Genomic DNA, 20,859 nt, shown 5'->3' with positions numbered 1-20,859 from the left:
CTTGTATTCAAATATGTTCTTTTAAATTTAAACCTTTCATTTTTCATATTTTATGTGGCAGTACATTGTATGTATTTAGATTTACATAGTTTTCCTTTTAATTTTTTTTTGGTATTATTAGGATTTCAATTCAACTTGGAGCTCTACTACTTGAGCTATACCCTCAATATATCTACACAGTTTTTCTGCAAGTTGCTTTTCCTTAGGTTGAGTCAAAGGAAATTAAGGATACATAGGGCACACATCCCCAGTTCAAATTGAATTCGAGTTTATTTCTGACTTTGGAATAGATATTTTTAATTTTTTATATTCTTAGTGTGTTGTATTTTGTTTTCACCATAATAAGTTGTTATAAATGGACTTTCTCTAAAAATGATCATTAATGGATATCCTTTCCTTTATTACACTTGTATAATTACGTGAAACATTGTTCAATGTTTTCTTCTTTGTTGTAACACTCTTCAGTTACTTACTTGATGTCTGCTTTGGATTTCTAGTTATCTTAAGCCCATTTGGACTAAATGGAACTCTCACAGGACAGGCATTCAAGATGTCTGATTCAGCTACAAAAAAGTTGATTGGTGAATGGAAACAGTTCTATCCTATCTCTTGTTGCTCAAAGGAAATGTCTGAAGAAAAACAGGAAGATATGGATTGGGAAGATGATTCTTTAGCTGCAGTAGAAGTTCTTGTTGGTATGAATTCTTGTTCTTAATCCTAAGGGGGAAAATAAGCGACTGTATGTATTAGATTTTCCTGAATAGTAAAAACCAGTACTCCATGGGCTTTCAACACTGAACATTTATTTCTTGTTTATTTCTTGGTCATATTACCTAAATGCAGATAGTTATCTGTGATTGACTCCATGTGATTTGGTTCATTCTGCAATCTAGGTTAAAGTTGAGTTCCCAGTATCTGGGACATACTCTTCTTTTGAAAACAGAGTAGTAATATAGGGACCAAGTCTTAACCATGTAAGTGTATTTAAAGCTTCTGCTGGGATGAGGATGTCTGTTAAACCTGCTCACATTACATGAGACAAAACTACATGGCAAAGGTAAAGTCATTGGGATAGGAAAAGATTCTGTCTAAAAGGAAGCATGCTAAGGGTAAGATAAAAATAATTGTATGGGTTAATATTTAGAGGCTGCAAAGTTGATAGCCTCCAGAATTTGAATTTGAAGATATAGTAGTCCATTCATGTAACAGAAAATGTTCCTAAGGAACATTGAGGTTTTAGTATGCTCTATTTAGGTCAGCTCTTTTCAGATTAGATTTATTCTGTATGTGTTAACATTCAAGGATCTAAGTTAACAGGGTGACTCATATCTAGGACATGCTAATCTTTTAGCAGAAGACAGCAGTAAGTGAGGCTGACCCTGCAAGTACATTTAAATCTCCTGTTAGGATGTGACATATATTTACTGTTTTTACTTATATTCCAGAAAAAGTTACATGATCAAGCTTGACAGAAGGGTGAGACACACACACACACACACACACACACACACACACACACACACACACACACACACACACACACACACACACACACACACACACACACACACACACCACTTTAGGAAATCTTTGAAGCATATGTACACACACACACACCACTTTAGGAAATCTTTGAAGCATATGTACACACACACACACACACACACACCACTTTAGGAAATCTTTGAAGCATATGGAATGTATAATTAAGCAGATACTTGGGGATTAGAATCTACAATACTATAAGGACTCTAATGAAAATGTTATGTATAAAGATTGCCTCATTTGAGTGTGTGTGTGTGTGCGCGTGTGTACGTAGACAGGATTTCTTTGTGTAGTCCAGGATAGCATTGAACTTAACTATATAGCCTATACCATCTTTGAACTTGTGAATCTCTGCTAAGCCAGATGAGTGCTAGAATTACAACTATATGCTGCTATGCTTGGTCAAAAAAAGATTATCAGCCAGGTGCTGGTGGCCCATTGCCTGTAATCCTAGCTACTCAAAAGGCTGAGATACAAAGGTAGTGGTTCGAAGCCAGCCCAGGTGGAAAAGTCCATGAGACTCTTTAATTAACTACCACCAACAGAAGCCAGAAGTAGAGCTGTGGCTCAAGTGGTAGAACATCAGCCTTGAGTACAAAAGCTCAAAGGATAGCACCAGGCCCTGAGTTCAAGCCCAAGGATTGGCAAAACAAAAATACCCCCCCCCCCCCAAAAAAAAAACAAAGAACTATCAGTATCCAGTTAATAACATCATTGCTAAAACATTGTGACTTAAACAGAACAAACACATTTACTACACTCTCCCCCCTCCCTCGCACCCCCCCCTCCCCAGGAACTTGAATTCAGGGCCAGGATGCTATCTCTTTTGCTGAAGGCTAACACTACCACTTTGAGCCACAGCTCCACTTCTAGTTTTCTGGTAGTTAACTGGAGATAAGATTCTCATGGACTTTCTTGGCAAGATTGGTTTTGAACTGTGACCCTCAGATCTTAGCCTCCTGAGTCACTAGGATTACAAGTATAAGCCACCATTGCCCAGCCTTTACTGGCTTTTAAAATAGGGACATGTAACGAAGAAAAACAGAAAATAGTCTCTAATTGTAGTGCATAGATTGCCCTTATTAAATTTATAAATTTTTTAAAAAGCAAAAAAAAAATTAAGAAAAACAACTCTAAATATGCATAGTTAGAGAACTGAAAAGAGAAAGCTGCTTTATAAGTTTCTCATCAAAGTAACCACTATTAACAGGTTGTTGTTGTTGTGTGTGTGTGTGTGTGTGTGTGTGTGTGTGTGTGTGTGTGTGTGTGTTGTGGTTGTGATGCTTGAACTCTGGGTCCCTCAGCTCTTCAGCTCAAGGCAAGCACTCTACCACTTGAGCCACAGTACCACTTCCAGTTTTCTGGTGTTTTATTGGAGATGAAGAGTCTCACAGACTTTGTTGCCCAGACTGGCTTTGAACCACAATCCTCAGATCTTAGCCTCCTGAGTAGCTAGGATTATAGGCGTGAGCCACCAGCACCCTGCTTGTTGTGGTTTAGGAAGGAAGGAAAAGGAAGGAAGGAAGGAAGGAAGGAAGGATGGGGAGGGAGGGAAATGGTATGCCAAAGGGACATATTACATTTTATTTTTCCTTTATGGTTAGGTTTTTATTTTATGGCGAGGTGCGTGCGTGCGTGCGTGCGTGCGTGTGTAGATAAAGTTTGTGTGTATGTGTAGATAAAGTTTTGCTAGATGGCCAAGGCTGGCTTCAAACTGATAATCCTCCTGTTTCATCTTTCCAAGTGTTGGGATTATAGGCATTCGCCACAACACTTGATAGTATTTTTATTATTAATTTTCAAGCAGTAAGGTTATTTGAAAGGTGAAAGGATAGCTATAAACAAGTAGAAAACAAGTATAAGCTGACTCCCCAAGTGGGGAGAATAAATATCTTCCTGTTACACCATGAGGGTAATGGATTTTTTTTCTTTTTCTATTTTTTTTTTCACTTGGCACAAATATTTTATTATTTAGACTGACATTTGCTTCTCAGTTTTAGATAATTATTTATACAGATGTGAAAATGGGAGATAACATTGCTTAGAAAATCTGTTACAAATTGTCATCTTGAAGAAAAAATGTTTTTAGCCCATCTCTATAAATCTTTAAATGAAACATTTCATTATAGTCATAATAACAATTTTTCTGTTTTTTTTTCCCTCTTTCAGCTGGTGTTCGAATGATCTACCCAGCATGCTTTGTTCTAGTCCCTCAGTCAGACATTCCTACTCCTAGCTCTGTGGGATCCTCTCACTGTTCAGCTTCTTGCTTGGGTGTCCACCAAGTGCCTGCTTCCACACGAGATCCTGCTATGTCTTCAGTTACTCTTACACCACCTACATCGCCTGAGGAAGTCCAAACAGGTATTAGACTAACCTGTTTTACCTCTGGTGACTGTCTGAGCACATAGACACTTAAAAATAATTTATTTTGAAATAGTTTAAAAGTTATTGAAAAGTTTTGAAAAGTTGCAAGTATAATACAAAAAACTCCCTTTTCTAAATTTCTTAACATTTGTTGTATCAGCTTCTGTGTGTTTGTTCATTATTACTGGTCTTTTTCTGAACCATTTGAGAAGCTACAGCTATGATTCCTACAGTCAGTATGTTGCCCAAAACTATGTCCAGTCTGGTACACATATGTACGTGTGTGTGTGTGTGTGTGTGTGTGTGTGTGTGTGTGTGTGTGTGAGTGCTAGGAATTCAGCTCAGCATGTTTTCAAGTACTCTACCTCTGCTATACCCCTTGGCCTCTAAAATTTGTATTTATTCCCATGTCATGATATCGATATTTAAACATCATCATTCAATTTACATTGCCTGTTCAGATTTTTTGCTTTCTGTATTTAAAATAATAGCATTGGGTTTTTTGGGTTTGTTCTTTTGCCTCAAGGTATATATAGGCTTACCAGGTAGATAGATAGAGCAAGTAGTACACAAATTAGAAAAAAAAAAAAAAAAAACCTACATAACGTTTGTTTAAACCTACTTTTATTCTCCTGCAGCTTATTCTCTTTGGTTTGTTTTCAGTTGATCCTCAGTCTGCCCAGAAGTGGGTCAAATTTTCTTCAGTATCTGATGGCTTCAGTACTGATAGTACTAGCCACCATGGTGGGAAAATACCCAGAAAATTAGCAAATCATGTGGTCGATAGAGTATGGCAAGAATGCAATATGAACAGAGCACAGAACAAGTATGTATTTTATTAAAAATTACATGCTGATAACGAATAGTCATTTATCTTTAATTCAAAATAATTTTAATTTCAAATTAAATTTAATGTAATTTCAAGTTGAAGGTAATTTACAAATTCTAAATAATTTTATAATTTTAAATTTTAGGAGGAAGTATTCTGCTTCATCAGGTGGCCTATGCGAAGAAGAGATAGCTAATAAGGTAGCATCTTGGGATTTTGTTGAAGTCACACAAAGAACAAGTTGCAGTTGTTTGAGGTAGTTTTTTTTGTTTGTTTGTTGATTGATATCAGCATATTTTTGTGTGTTAAAGTTATAATACTAAATATTTAAGGTTCATTTTATTTGGAATAATTTACACGCACCTAATGAGGGTGATTTTAGAAGTCAAAAAAAGGGGGAAATAATGGTGTACATAGTATCAGTAATGTAAAAGGCATGTATACTTTTTTTTTAGTCAGTCATTGGGCTTGAACTCTGGGCCTGGGTGCTGTCCTTGAGCTCTTCACCTCAAGGCAAGCACTCTACCAATTGAGCTATAGTGCCACTTCCGGTTTTCTGGGTGTTTATTGGAGATGAGTCTCTTGGACTTTACTGCCCAGGCTGGCTTTGACCTGCAATCCTCAGATCTCAGCCTCCTGAGTAGCTAGGATTACAGGTGTGAACCACTGGTGCCTGGCACATGTATACTTTTTTTTCCTTTTAAAATTTTTGTATGTAGTGGGGCGCTGGTGTCTCACGCCTGTAATGCTAGCTATTCAGGAGGCTGAGATCTGAGGATCATTGTTCAAAGCCAGCCTGGGCAGGAAAGGCCGGGAAACTCTTTATCTCCAGTAAACCACCAGAAAACTGGAAGTGGTGCCGTAGCTCAAGTGGTAGAGCAGCTCAAGTGGTAGAGCGCTTGCCTTGAGTTGAAGAGCTGAGGGATCAGCGCTCAGGTCCAGAGTTCAAGCCCCACGACCCACCAAGAAAAAAAGAAAATTTGCATGTATACTTCTAACTTCTTTTTGTTTGTTTTGAGAAAGAATCTTGCTAAATAGCTCAGGCTGGCATTAAACCCAAAATCCTGTTTCAGCCTCTTGAGTGTTTGCATTACCCAGCTCTCACAATTTTCTTAAGAAAACCATACTTCAGCTGAAACTACACCCAAGAAAATTATCTCAAGTAATCTCTTTTTTTTTTTTAAGTACTGGGGATCAAACCCAGGAAGTTGTACCCAGGAACTTCTAGGTAAATTTCTGAAATAAAATTACAAAATAAGATTATAAAATATGATTGTATATTGCACTGCTAAATGAACATTCTAATGGATGCATTGGAATTGTTTAGATAATTGTATGTATGTATACATACACACACACACACACACACACACACATACACGGGCCTTTTTTCTTCTCTTTCCTTTTATTTTCTGGTACTGGGGTATGAACTCAGGGGTATTACTATTGCTGGGCTTGCTTGTTCACAGCTGGTGCTTTACCACTTGAGTCATGGCCCTGTCTGCTTCTTTGCTGGTTATTTGGAGATAGAGTCTTGAGGACTTTGACTGGTTTCAAATTGTAAGCCTCCTGGTCTCAGCTTTCTGAGTGTCTAGGATTGCAAACATGAGTCACGTGTGACCAGATCTTGTGGACTTTTGATGAGATTTGCTTTTCAGAGGCTTTATTACTCTATTACCAAGTTTATTATTTTACTATATAGATTAAGAATTGGATGCTTTTAAAGTCATATAAATAAACAATACTGGCATTGACATCCCTAAACCAGTACTTAGAACTGAATGAATGTCCACCTTCTCTTTGCTATAGAATTGAGCAAAAGGAATAGAATGGTGAAAGTTACAGTCAAAGTCTTCCCCCCTCTTTTTCTTTTTTTTTTCTTTTTTTTTTTGGGTCCGGTCGTGGGGTCTGAACGGCTAGCACGCTACCACTTGAGCCATAGCACCACTTCCGGCTTTTTTTTTCCTGCTTATGTGGTGCTGAGGAATCGAACCCAAGGCAAGCTTGCAAGGCAAGCGCTCTACCACACTGAGCCACCTTCCCAGCTCCCCCTCTTTTTCTTTTGCACACGTGTGTGTAAGTGCATGCATGTGTGTGCATGTGTGCACGTGCCAGGGCTTGACTCAGGTCCTGGGTGCTGTCCCTGAACTTCTTTGTTTTGTTATTGTTGGCTATGGGCTTGAACTCAGATCCTGGATGCTGTCCCTAGGCTTTTTAACTCAAGTCTAGCATTTTATCACTTTGTGCCTCAGTACCACTTCCAGTTTTCTGGTGGTTAATTAGAGATAAGAGCCTCACCAACTTTCCTTCCTTCTCTTTTTCTTTTCTTTTTGTTTGGTGGGCGGGGAGGGATCGGTTGTGGGGCCTGTACTCTGGGCCTGAGCTCTGTCCCTCAGCTCTTCAGCTCAAGGCTGGTGCTCTACCTCTTGAGCCACAGCACCACTTCCAGCTTTTTTCTTTTTGCTTATGTAGTGCTGAGGATTATAGGTGTGAGCCACCAATGCCCTTTGCCCAATTGTTTTGCTCAAGGGTGGCCCTCTACTAGTTGAGCCACACAACTTCCCTTTTGGATTCTGGATGGTTAATTGGAGGTAAGAGTCTTGTAAACTTTTTTGCCCTGGCTGGATTTGAACTATGCTCTTCAGATCTCAGCCTCTTAAGTAGATAGGATTTCTGGCTTGAGCCATGGGCGCCTAGCTTTTTTTTCCCTTTCCTTTCCTTTCTTTCTACTTTTTTTTTTTCTTTTTTTTGGTCTGTTGTGGGGCTTGACCTCAGACCCTGGGAGCTGTCCCTGAACCTCTTGGTGTTCAAGGCTAGTGCACTACCACTTAAGCCACAGCGCCACTTCCAGTTTTTGACTGGTTAATTGGAGTTAAGAGTCTCACAGACTTTCCTGCTCGGGCTGGCTTTGAACTGTGATCTTCAGATCTCAGCCTCCTGAGTAGCTAGGATTATAGGCGTCAGCTCACTGGTGCCCAGCCTACCTACTTTTTTTTTTTTCTGTCTTTCCCCCTCCCCCCGCCCCTAGTCCTGGGGCTTGAACTCAGGGCCTGGGCACTGTCCCTGAGCTGCTTTTGCTCAAGGCTAGCACTCTACCACTTGAGTCACAGTGCCACTTCTGGCTTTTTCTGTTTATGTGTTACTGTGGAATTGAACCGAGGGCATGCTAGGCAAGCACTCCCACCTAGATACTTCTTAAGAGTACAAAATAGTTAACTGCAGCTAGGCAGTGATGGCTAATGTCTGTACTCCTAGCTACTCAGAAGGCTAAGATCTGAAGATCACGATTCAAAGCCAGCCTAGGCAGGGAAGTCCATGAAACTCTTTATCTTCAATTAACTACTCAAAAGCCCAAAGTGGTAGAGGATTAGCCTTGAGCAAAAAATGTAAGGGACAGTGCCTAGCTCCTGATTTTAAGCCCCAGTACAGGCACAAGGTAATAATGATAATAATAAATAATTAGCACCCATTCTTGAGCATAATGTATTTGATTGCAGGGTTTGGTAACTTATACTCAGTTGGCCAAATGTATTGCAATTCTTGTTTTGTATAGCCTGGGAACTAAAAAAAAGATTTTTACTTTTCTGTGTGTATATGTGTGGTGCTGGTCCTGGAGCTTGAATGCAGGGCCTAAGTACTGTCACTGAACTTGGTTGCTGAAGGCTAGTGTTTTACCACTTGGGCTACACCTCACCTCTGGCCTTTTGGTACTTACTTGAAGATAAGCATCTTATGGGCTTTTCTTCCCGGCTGGCTTCAAACCAGGATCCTCAGATCTCAGCCTTTTGAATAACTTAGGAATATAGGTATGAGCCACTACATTTTTCAAAAGTTGACCTAGCCAGGCTGTTGGTGTCTCACACCTATAATCCTAACTACTCATGAGGCTGAAATTTTAGAATTGTGAAGTCAGTGGGGCAGAAGAGTCCATGAAACTTTCATTTCCAATTGGCCAACAAAAAGCCTGAAGCAGGACTGGGAAGGTGGCTCAGTGGTAGAGCGCTTGCCTTGCATGCCTGAGGCCCTGGGTTCAATTCCTCAGCACCACATAAGCAAAAAGAAAAAAGCCGGAAGTGGTGCTGTGGCTCAAGTGGTAGAGTGCTAGCCTTGAGCTGAAGAGCTGAGGGACAGCGCTCAGGCCCAGAGTTCAGGCCCCACGACCGGACCCAAAAAAAAAAAAAGCCTGAAGCGAAGCTGTTCCTTAGGGAAACTGGCACTGGTAGTTCTCACCTGTAATTTTAGCTACTCAGAAGGTTGAGATGTAAGGGTCAAGGTTCAGAGCCCACCCAGGCAGGAAAGTCGTTGAGAATCTTATCTCCAATTAACTACCAGATATATGGAAGTGGAGCTGTGGCTCAATGTGGTAGATTCTAGCTTTGTACATAAAAGCTCAAAGACAACACCCAGGCCCTGATTTCAAGCCCCAGGACCAGCAAAAGACAAAAAACTCCCAGACCCTACACAAACAAACAAAAACGACTAGCGGTAAAGATTATTTTTTGATACATGAAAACTATATGAAATTCAAACTTTTTAGTATCTATAAGTAAGCATAGCCATATCGTTTACATAAAGTTAAATGCAGTCTATGTTGGGTCCTTAAAGCTTCCATTGTGGCAGTAACATAAAGTATACTTAATATAAACCAAGATGGCTATAATGTCATTAAGTCATATACTATTATGAAACTGTTGTATTTGTATTTCATCATTGAAACATTGTTATACTGCATGTGACTGTAGTTGGGACATAGATGTCATGGCCACCAATGCTTGCAGTATTACTCTCTTGTCCATGACCTAAATAATTTCCTAATTCCTTGTCTTAAGATCACTAGAATGCTTAAATAAAATTAGACTTCTCTTTCCCTAAAATGTCATTGTTATTAAGCAGCTCTTCCTTTTAGATTCCTAACCCAAACTTTTACTTTATTCTCTTTGACAAGATGTGTGGATTTTAAAGTAGTTTGCCTAAAATGACTTTAGGACAAGGTACTCAGTATGTTGGTAGGGTAGGTTTAAGTTCTTTGTGTGTGCATGCACGTGTGCCTATGTGTCTGTATGTCTGTGTACATATGCACACATTCTGGTGCTGGAACTTGAACTGGCAGCCTGAGCTTTGTCTCTGACCTTTTTCACTCAAGGCTAGTGTTATACCACTTGAGCCACAGCTGTACTTCTGGCATTTTGATGATAAATTGATGATAAGACTGTTATAAACTTTTCTGCCCAGGATGGCTTCAAACCATAATCCTTAGATCTCAGCCTCCTGAGTAGGGCTAGGATTACAGATGGGAGCTACTGGCTCTCAGCTTAAATTCTTGTTTTTTAAGCTAAACATTTTTGTTTCCAGAAATTCTTAGGCCTATAGTTACTAAAATTTCATATAACATATTCATATGACTTTCTTTGGCCATTTTGTCCCTCTAGTGAATATAATGTTTGTAATTATTTATCTTCTTTTCAGAAGACTTACCACTGTGTTTTGTCCTTCACTCCATTTAGGTCCTTATTTAACTCTGAAATGTGGGTGAGGTAAACGTTGAGCCACTATATATATCCTCTTCTGCTATGGAACATAGGAGGTAGCATATATACTATGTCAGTTGTCCTGTAGTTTGCTCTCAAAGCTATCCTTACCCTTTTCTTACTTTGTTCTATATTACAGGGAGTTAAAATTCTCAGGTTCTCTTACTTTCAAGATTTGCCTAATGGGAAGTACTAAGAAGATTAGAGGGAGAGTGTGTTTGCTTTGAATACAATGTAAATGTGTGAAGATGTAACAATGGGCCCCTCCTCGCCATATAACTATTATAAGCAAACAAAAAATTTAAATCTAGCCACGTACTGGTGGCTCTGGCCTATAATCCTAGCTACTCAGGAGGCTGAGATCTGAGGATCGCAGTTCAAAACCAGCCAGGGCAGGAAAATCTGTGAGACTCATCTCCAATAAACCACCAAAAAACCAAATTGGCGCTGTGGCTCAAGTGGTAGAGTTCTTGCCTTGAGCTGAAGAGTTGAGGGACAGTGCACAGACCGAATTCAAGCCCCACAACTGCAAAAAAATAAAATAAATAAAAGATTGGATGGAGAACAGTAGCATTTCCACATTACTCTTTAAAGCCAACTTGAACAGCAGCTCCTTTCTGTTACATTAACAGCTACTTTCTCTGTGGCCTCAGTTACTTCTTAGCAGGTCCCTGTTATAGTTGTAAGCACATTCCAAACCTCAGAACATGGTAACACAAATTCATTTATTATCTTTTTTGTCTATGAATTCACAGGATCTCCCTACTTTTACTAGTTTCCTTGTTGCCTCATTTTATTGTTTTGTGTAACTGATTCTCTATAGCCAAATTTTCCTCTAGGTGAAAGACAAGACTGGATCCTGAGGATCATAGGGCTTTACACATGTTATCTAAATCTGTCCTTGAGCTGTAGTTCTAACCCCTCATATAGAAGATTTTAAAGGACATCTTAAATATAATTTCACTCCTATAGTGTTTTTGTGTGCCAACTCTAAAAAGTGTCAGTGTTTTTTTTCTTTCTTTGTAATACTAGGGATGGAACCCAGAGCTTGTCAGGCAGTGTTCTACCACTAAGCTATCACTGTTTTCTTTTTTGGGCAGTGGGGAGCAGTCATGGGACTTGAACTCTGGGTGTGGGCACTGTCCTTGGGCTCTTTAGCCCAAGGCTAGCACTCTACCACTTGAGCTACAGTGTCACTTCCGATTTTTTGGAGATAGGAGTCTCACGGGCTGTGCTGCTCAAGCCGGCTTTGAACTGTGATCCTCAGATCTCAGCCTCCTGAGTAGGGAAGATTACAGGCGTGAGCCATTGGCACCTGGCCAGCTATCATCGTTTTCTTACCTAATTTTGATTCCACTATTATACCTAATAAAATGAGATTCCACTATTACCTAATAAAATGAGATGCTTTTCTAATTTGTCTTAGAAGGTATACTTACCTGTATTTAGAAAGTATACATAATGGGGTTTTTGAATTCTTTTAAGTCTCTTCTGTAGTCGCCTGTCCTCTTTTCATGACATTGAAAATCAGTGGGTCATTTAGCTCATATAAATTGTCTCGTGTTCTGGATTTCTCATTAAACTTGTTATGTTTCTTAATGTTGTTCTTTTAGTGTTATTTAACCTTTTCTTTTATCTTTTGTATTTATGTAAACAGCAGGTAGATTCTGGAATTGTACTACCAAATTCTAGCTGTGTTAGAAACTACTAGTATTATTTAAAGTAGCTGGATTTATAAAAATTTGATGTACAATTATACTAGCTATATTTCAAGTGTTCAAGAGCCACCTACAGAACATTTTCATCATTGTAGAAAGTTCTTTTGAACATTGCTGATCTAGAGGTGTGATGAGATTCTAGTTTAGAACTTTGGGAAAGAATATGTTATAGATGTTTTATTATTTTGTGTATCACATTAGAAGAGACACTATTTGCTTCCATTTCTAATTATGTTAAGATTGGCCCTTACATGGTATAGCTTTTGTTGATTATGAATAAAAACAGTTTTTCATCTTCTGTTGAAATCTGGTATCTTAAAACTTCTTGCTTTCTATTAACTAAAAACCTTTCGTCAAATGTTAAATAGAGGCAGGCATTAGTGGCTCATGCCTGTGATCCTAGCTATGCAAGAAGTTGAGATCTGAGGATTGCTGTTCAAAGCCAGCCCAGACAGGAAAGTCCATGCGGGCTCTTACTTCCAATTAACCACCCAAAAGCCACAAGTCGAGCTTTGGCTCAAAAGGGTAGCGTACTAGACTTGAGCATAAAAGCTATTCAGTTATTCATCATTAAGTATGATAGTATAATTGTTCATGCATGTTCTTATCAGATTGAGCAATTCTCTTGCTTGTTGAGAAATTTTATTTAAATCTTGCATGTTTTTCTGTTTATTAAGATATATTTTTCTCGGGGCTGGGAAGGTGGCTCAGTGGTAGAGTGCTTGCCTTGCATGCATGAGGCCCTGGCTTCGATTCCTTAGCACCACATAAGCAGAAAAAGCCGGAAGTGGTGCTATGGCTCAAGTGGTAGAGCGCTAGCCTTGAGCTGAAGAGCTGAGGGACAGTGCCCAGGCCCAGAGTTCAGGCCCCACGACCAGCAAAAAAAAAATAAAGATATATTTTTCTCATATCACTGTAATGAATATATATTTGGGGGGGGGGGGTCGATCATGGGGCTTGAACTCAGGGCCTGGATGCTGTCACTGAGTTCTTTTGCTCAAGGCTAGTTTTCTGCCACTTTGAGCCACCGTACCACTTTCGGTTTTGTGGTGGTTAATTGGAGATGAGAGTCTTACTAAGTTTCCTGTCCAGCTGAATCTCAATCCTCAGATCTTAGCCTCTTGAGTAGCTAGGATTATGGGTGTGAGTCACCAGTACCTAGCATAAATTATCTTCTGTGAATTGTTCTGCATACTCTTATGCTTTTTCCCCAAATCCTATTTTTAGGATTACACATGAAAAACAGATTATCTGAAATGTCTAAGCATTAACTGGAATACTTTGTATAATATTGACATCAATCTTTTAACTTTGCAGGCACAAAAATCCCAAACCAAGAAATGCCGGACAACAAGGACAGGCACCATCTTGTCAGCAACAAGTACTTCCTAAGCACAAGACCAATGAGAAGCAAGAAAAGAGTGAAAAGCCACAGAAACGCCCCTTGACTCCTTTTCACCATCGTGTATCTATTAGTGATGATGTTGGCATGGACACTGATTCAGCCAGCCAAAGACTTGTGATTTCTGCACCAGACAGTCAAGTGAGATTTTCAAACATCCGAACTAATGATGTAGCAAAGACTCCTCAGATGCATGCCACTGAAATGGCAAATTCACCTCAACCACCCCCACTTAGTCCTCACCCATGTGATGTAGTTGATGAAGGCGTGACTAAAACACCTTCAACTCCTCAGAGTCAACATTTTTATCAAATGCCAACACCGGATCCCTTGGTTCCTACTAAACCAATGGAAGATAGGATAGACAGTTTGTCCCAGTCTTTCCCACCTCAGTTCCAGGAAGCTGTAGAACCTACGGTATATGTTGGTACAGCAGTAAACTTGGAAGAAGATGAAGCTAATATAGCCTGGAAGTATTACAAAGTCCCAAAGAAAAAAGATGTAGAGTTTTTACCACCTCAACTTCCAAGTGATAAATTCAAGGATGATCCAGTTGGACCTTTTGGACAGGAAAGTGTAACATCAGTTACAGAGTATGTATTTTTTTTAATAGTCACTACTATAAGTTAAGTGGAAGTGATATAAGTTCTTAATCCTAGAACTCCAGATTGGTTACAGAGTAGGATTTACAAGAATAAATTCTTTGAGTTTTAAATTTGCATAATTTCTTTGCTGTGTTTTATCCTCAAGGAACCTCTTTATTACACAATATTTAGCCACAAAGAAAAGGGGGAAAGAATAATATATTTATGTGTCCATCAGCCAACCTAAGGATTTTGTGTACAGATAGAACTCTCATCTATTTTCCTTCCACTGTTCTGAATTTGGCTCTTATCTGTACATATTCTTATATATATAGCTCTAGTTAATTCTTTTCTGGTGTTTCCTTATTGTGACTGTACATACCATAATTTGTCTACTCTTTTTAAGATGGGTATCTTGGTTATTTTCTATTGTTCACAGTAACAAAGGTTGTAGCAAAGAATTTTTTTATGCATACATTTTCTGTACTTACATAAGAATTTTTATAGGAAATACATTTAAAATTTGCTGGGCAATATAGTATGCCCATTTTTGCTACTTGTTCGCCAGTTTTTGTACAGTTTTACCCTTCATGATCCAACACAGTCAGAATGGCTGTTGCTCTTCATTTTTTACCAATACTTAGTATTATGAAGCCTTTTCATTTGGCTGCATGCAAAATGTCATAGTATTGTCTTGGGAGTGGCAGCACTAAAGTTTGAACTCAGGGCCTTTTGCTTTATAGTCAGGCGCTGTACCCCTTTTTTATTTTGCCTTATTTTCAGATAGGGTCTCATTCTTTTTCCTAGTGATTGCATAGGACCCTCCCAAGTAGCTAGGAATACAGGTGTGTGTCATCGTTCCTGGCTTTTAAAAAATTATATAGAATTTACTACCTTCTTATACTGTTCTGTTACAGTGTGAGTCAATTGCTTTCTATGCCAATTTTCCAGCTTTCTGTCATTTTATTTCTATAGATACCTCAGTTAATACTACTTTCTTTAACCAATGGCTTCACTTTAATTTTGCCCTCTTTGTTGGGCTAAATAACCTTTAACTTCCTCAGAGTGACATTGTGAGAAATAAATTTATTATGAAGTGACTGGGTTTTTGTCCTTAAACTTGGATTGATAATTTGACTGTATTGGATCCTCAGTTGTATAATTTTCCCTTGGAACTCTTAGGCATTGCTTTATTGTTTTTGAGTAGCTTCTGATTAAATATGAATTAAAAGTCTTATTATTGCTCACTTTTTAAAGAAGTGATCTTGCCCAGGCATGGTAATGAACACCTGTAATCCCAGTACTCAGAAGACAGAAGTGGGAAGATTGTGAATTGAGGTTAGCCTTAGCCATGTCGGGACCCTGTCTCATTTTTTTTTTTTTAATTGTAATCTGTTGTCTCCATGAGGCTTTCCAAGTCTGTAGCTTTAATTGTACTATTTTTCTTCCCTGTTTTGGTAATAAGGATTGAACCCAGGTTATTCCATGTGCTAGGTAAGCACTTTACCTTTAGCTTTAAAAGTTTGAAAATTTTAAAGACTACTTGTAGATATGTCTTTTTTGTTACTGTTTTCTTATCCTTGTGCTGAGCACTTGAAGGGCTCATTCATTTGAATTCTCTGTTCTGCCATTTGGAAAATTTTTTTTTTTAACAATACTATTTATATACTTTCCATTATCTTTGAAATGTTTAGTGTTCAGATGATAAGCTTCTAGGGTTTTTGTTTTGTTTTTATTGTTTTTAAGATGTTGGCTTCAAACTTGTTTTCCTGCTTCAGTTTCCTGAGTAGTTGGGGTTATGGTACGTGCTGCTATGCCAGCCTCTGATTTTTGTGTTTGTTTTTTTTAAATTATTATTATAAGGGTGATAAACAAGAAGGATTATATCCTCTGTTTTTTTGTTGTTTTTTTTTTTAAAGTCCTACCATGCATTGGTTCACCCTTGTAAGACTAGCTACTCACAAGCCTGTGATCTAAGTATCACGGTTTGAAGCCAGCCTGGGCAGGAAAGTCCATGAGACTCTTTTTTTTTTTTTTTTGGGTCCGGTCATAGGGCCTGAACTCTGGGCCTGCGCACTGTCCCTCAGCTCTTCAGTTCAAGGCTAGCATTCTACCACTTGAGCCACAGCACCACTTCCGGCCTTTTTTTTTTTTTTGCTTATGTGGTGCTGAGGAATCAAACCCAGGGCCTCATGCATGCAAGGCAAGCGCTCTACCACTGAGCCACCTTTCCAGCCCCAGGAAAGTCCATGAGACTCTTATTTCCAATAAACTACTCAGAAAAGCCAGAAGTGGTGCTGTGGCTCAAATGGCAGAACCTTGAACACAAAGAGGCTCAGGGACAGAGCCCAGGCCTGGAGTTCAAGCCCTATGACTGGCCAAAAAAAAACAACAAAAAAACAACAACTCATAAGTTCTGATCTTCTTTAAAAAGATAATATTCTCTTACCGTTTTATGTTCTGTGATTATTTTTCCCCTGTAGAATTACTTTTTTTGGTCTTTCTATTATGCTATTAATATTTCTGATAAGTATTCTACACATCTCGGAGCGAGGGTATACATTGGAAATTTTGTATATAGAGATTGAGCTTCTTGATTGGCTCAATCAATATTTTACTATGAATATGATGAAATAGTATCAGGTACTGCTTTATAATAACTGATCTTTTTGAAGGAAATAGAAGCAACTTTAAAATTCCAAAATAAAGAAGAGTTTGAATCTCCTGTTTTCTTCTATTAAAAAGGAACACTTTCTGGACATACCCCCATTTCCATTTATAACTCCTCCTGGCTCCTGTTCTCTCTCTCTCTCTTTTTGTCTTGGTATGTAAGCACTTGTTTTCTACACAGTTTGACTGTTGTGGGGCTTGAGCCTTAGGACCGAGGCACTATGACTTTATATGCTCAGAGCTAGTGCTCTTATCTCTTGAGCCACAGCTCCACTTACAGCTTTTTGGTAGCTAATTGGATATGAGAGTCTCACAGCCTCTCTTGTCCTAGCTTGCTTTGCACTGAGCTCCTCAGATCTCAGCCTCTTTCAATAGGTAGGTTTTACAGGTGTAAGCCTTCAGGACCTGGCCAATTTGATTACTCTGTTGTTCATATAGTTTGCCTGTAAGTCCCACTTGCATATTTTAGTCTATGAACTTTGCTGTATTTCATTTGATTTTGAGCTTGTCTGAGATTTAGCAAAATGTCTAGTCCATTTATAGCTTCTGTCATTTTCTCTCCTGTTAGAGATTTATACTTTTTTAAATTTTTAGTATTTTAACAAATGCTTGTGCTTCATCTAGCACTTTGAATTTAAAAGGATTCTTCTAGTATGATTCATTTTTAATTACAATCTGGATTTAAAATGAAAGACATTAAAATATTGGTCATGGAAGGCTACCTTTTCATAATCAGTAAATCTCTTGAAACATGTTTTTAACAATAGATCATATCTCTGCTAAGTATAATATAAAGTCTATGCTGGGTAATGGTGCCATAAGCCACCATCCTACTAATCAGAATGCTGAGATCTGATTATTGAGCATTGAAGCCAGCACGAGCAGACAAATCTGAAAGATGCTTATCTACTGTTAACCAGCAAAGAGCTGGAAGTAGAAATGTGGCTCAAGTAATTGAATATTAGCCTTGAGTCAAAGGGAGGGTGTTGTATTGGCACAAAAAAAGAGAAAAAGTCTATATGCCAGCATTACCTTTTTACTCAAAACTGCAGGTCTTGTTTCTATACTTCTGCTATACACACACACACACACACACACACACACACACACACACACACACACACTCACTCACTCACTCACTCACTCACTCACTCACTCACTCACTCACTCACTCACTATTTATTTATTTATTTGTCAGTGGTAGGCTTGAACTCTGGGCCTGGGAGCTGTCCCTGAATTACAGGTCTTGTTTCTTTCTTTCTTTTTTTTTTTTTTTTTGTGAGTCGTGGGGCTTGAACTCTGGGCTTGGGCTCTGTCCCTGAGCTCTTCAGCTCAAGGCCAGCACTCTACCGCCTGAGCTACAGCGCCACTTCTGGTTTTCTGGTGGTTTATTGGAGACAAGAATCTCACGGTCTTTCCTGCCCGGGCTGGCTTTGAATGAGGATCCTCAGATCTCAGCCTCCTGAGTAGCTAGGATTAAAGGCATGAGCCACCAACGCCCAGATGCAGGTCTTGTTTCTATACTTCTGCTACACACAGACTCACTCACATTTCATTTTATTATTCATTTATTCATTCATTTATTTGTCAGTGGTGTAGGGCTTGAACTCTGGGCCCCGGAGCTGTCCCTGAGCTCTTCAGTTCAAGGCCAGTGCTCCACCACTTTGAGCCACAGCACTTCTGGTTTTCTGGAGATAATTGGAGATAAGAGTCTCATAGACTTTAGCTAGGATTATGGGCCTGAGCACTGGTGCCTGGCTTTCACTTTTATTTTTTAACATGATACTGAGGGTTGAACTCAGAGCCTCATACTTACTAGACTGATGCTTTGCCAATTGAGGAAAGCCTCCAGCCCTACTATACATACATATGTCGTTTTTTTGTTTTTTGTTTTTTGTCTTCAGTCATGGGGGCTGAACTCCGGGGCTGTGCACTGTCCCTCAGCTCTTCAGCTCAAGGCTAGCGCTCTACCACTTGAGCCACAGCACCATTTCTGGTTTTTCTCTGCTTACATGGTTCTGAGGAATCGAACCCAGGGCCTCATGCCTTCGAGGCAAGCACTCTTATTACTGAGCCAACTTCTTAGCCCTGTCTTTTTTTTCTTTTTACACAGTCATCAGAGTGGTCAGTATAAGTTAAATATTGTTACAGATTTGCTTAGGTTCCTCTAATAGCTTCCTTTTAAGAATAAAATCCAAATCCGTGATCTTGACATGTACAGTCTTCTGCTTAGCTGGTTCTTCACTCTTGTCTACTACTACATTTGATTTCTCATTTAGTCATCCTAGCCTGCTTATTATTCCTTAACTTCCTGCATCATAGCATTTTAGAATTGTGTTATAGAGAGCAGGGAACTGTTACCTCCTTAGTGTTACTCAAATTTACCAGAAGGAATTTTCCTGTCTAAATTATGATCTCTTTTCTCTCCCCCAAATCACTACTTAGCTTTGAACTTTTTAAACTGCTTCTAGTATAGGTCATTATCTGAAATAATGTATTTGTTAATGAGCCTTTTCCCTTTTAGAATGTAAGCTCTATGAGGGCAAGAACTCTCTTGTTTACTGCTGTATTCCTCTAGCATGAACATACACCATAAACATACCCCTACAATAATCCTAGGCACATAAGAGAAATTCACAAATGTTTAGATGAATGAAATTGGCAATATGACCCTAGAATTGACTTTGCTGTTTTAACATTTTTTTCCCTTGGGGTTATATATTCTTACTTAGCATATGTACAAATATGTTCAAGTGAGTATTTTTGGCTTCCAAACTTCAGGAGTGAGTTTTTTTTAGGTACATTATGTTCATAAGATATAAGAATTCTAACTGTTAACTTTTAAGTTATTGGCTGCTTAATCTTATACTGTTTAGCCTAGAAATCTCTTCTAAAATTATTTGACATTTTTCTCACTGAATAAGAATGAGAAAGAGGAGACATAATACAGAAAAATAGCATGAAGAGTAGAGTGCTACTAAGTCATAATTGTTTAAGGAAACAGCATACTTGCTGCTAATTCCTGGCCACAATTTTTTTTTTCCCTCACGGAAAAGGAAAATGTCCTAGCTACTTGGGAAGTAGAGATTTGGATGACTGCAGTTTAAGACCTCACCTCAACCAATAAAAAAAACCTGAGTGCCAAGGTTCATGCTTGTCATCCTCACTAAAAGGAAGGCATAAGTAGGAGGATCATTGTTCAGGCTGGCCCTTGCATAGATGTGAGACCTCAAAAAACAAATGGGAATTGGAGCTGTGGCTCAAGTGGTAGAGCGCTTGCCTTGACATGAAGAGCTCAGGGACAGCACTCAGGCCCAGAGTTCAAGCCCCACAACCGACAACAACAACAAAAAACATGGAAAAAGGGCTGGGAGCATGGCCCAAGTGATAGAGTGCCTGCCTGGCAAGCACAAGTCTCTGAGTTTAAACCACAACACCACCCCTCAAGAAAAGTGGGTTTGTTTTTGTTTTTGTATTTTGTGTAATTCACTGTCCCATATTAGCATTGGTTTGGTCATGTTAGTTACAAAAAATTATGTTGGGTCAGAATTAACTTTTAGATAAAAGCTTTGCTTTTGTACAATAATAGGAGATTAATAGATGCATCAAATAATGCCAAAGGTGAAATATTTGGCATGATGTTTTGTTATATTGAAAATTATAAATCTTTCTTTTTTCTCTACATAGTGAAAAGAATTTTGCTAGAAGAGCTTGGTAATTCAGTATTGCTATTGTTTGAGATGTGTTATCATAAGGGTAAAAAGAAGTACTTATCTCCTTATAGAAAATGGCAAAACCATTTGGAAAGAGACAGTGTCCGTTGTCATTGACATAAGTTATATGAATTACTGTCATGTATATAGGAATATAGAAATTCTTTTTTTTTTTTTTTCTTCCAGTACCAGTATCTTGAACTTGCTCCACTTGCTTGCTAGGCTGATTAACTTTATTTACTACTTTGAGCCACATCTCCAGCTCAGCTTTTTGATGGAATCTTATAGATTTTCTTGCCTAGGCTGGAAAGATTTCTTTTCTTTTCTTTCTTTTATTTTTGTCGATCGTGGGTCTTGAACTCTGGGCTTGAGTGCTATCCCTCAGCTCTTCAGCTCTACTGCTTGAGCCATAGCCCCACTTTCGGTTTTCTAGTGGTTTATTGGAGGTAAGAGTCTCATGGACTTTCCTGCCTGGGCTGGCTTTGAACCAGGATCCTCAGATC

At 38.8% G+C, this 20,859-nt stretch overlaps 1 protein-coding gene across 2 annotated transcripts in view; it reads left to right on the top strand.

Annotated features, from left to right (window-relative positions):
• The window catches only part of Med13 (mediator complex subunit 13), a 100,191-nt gene that overhangs the window by 26,401 nt on the left and 52,931 nt on the right, over positions 1 to 20,859 (top strand). For both annotated transcript variants that reach the window (XM_042693612.1, XM_042693608.1), the window contains exons 5-9: positions 498 to 695; positions 3,715 to 3,909; positions 4,576 to 4,738; positions 4,887 to 4,997; positions 13,305 to 13,982. In XM_042693612.1, coding sequence (XP_042549546.1) covers positions 498 to 695; positions 3,715 to 3,909; positions 4,576 to 4,738; positions 4,887 to 4,997; positions 13,305 to 13,982 — 1,345 coding nt within the window. The remainder of the gene's footprint in view (positions 1 to 497; positions 696 to 3,714; positions 3,910 to 4,575; positions 4,739 to 4,886; positions 4,998 to 13,304; positions 13,983 to 20,859) is intronic.

Source organism: Dipodomys spectabilis, unplaced genomic scaffold (assembly GCF_019054845.1).
Source record: "Dipodomys spectabilis isolate Male_0828 unplaced genomic scaffold, ASM1905484v1 ptg000004l, whole genome shotgun sequence".
Classification (NCBI taxonomy): domain Eukaryota; kingdom Metazoa; phylum Chordata; class Mammalia; order Rodentia; family Heteromyidae; genus Dipodomys; species Dipodomys spectabilis.
Note: the sequence above shows the minus strand (reverse complement) of the source record. Positions and strands in the feature narration are given on the sequence as shown.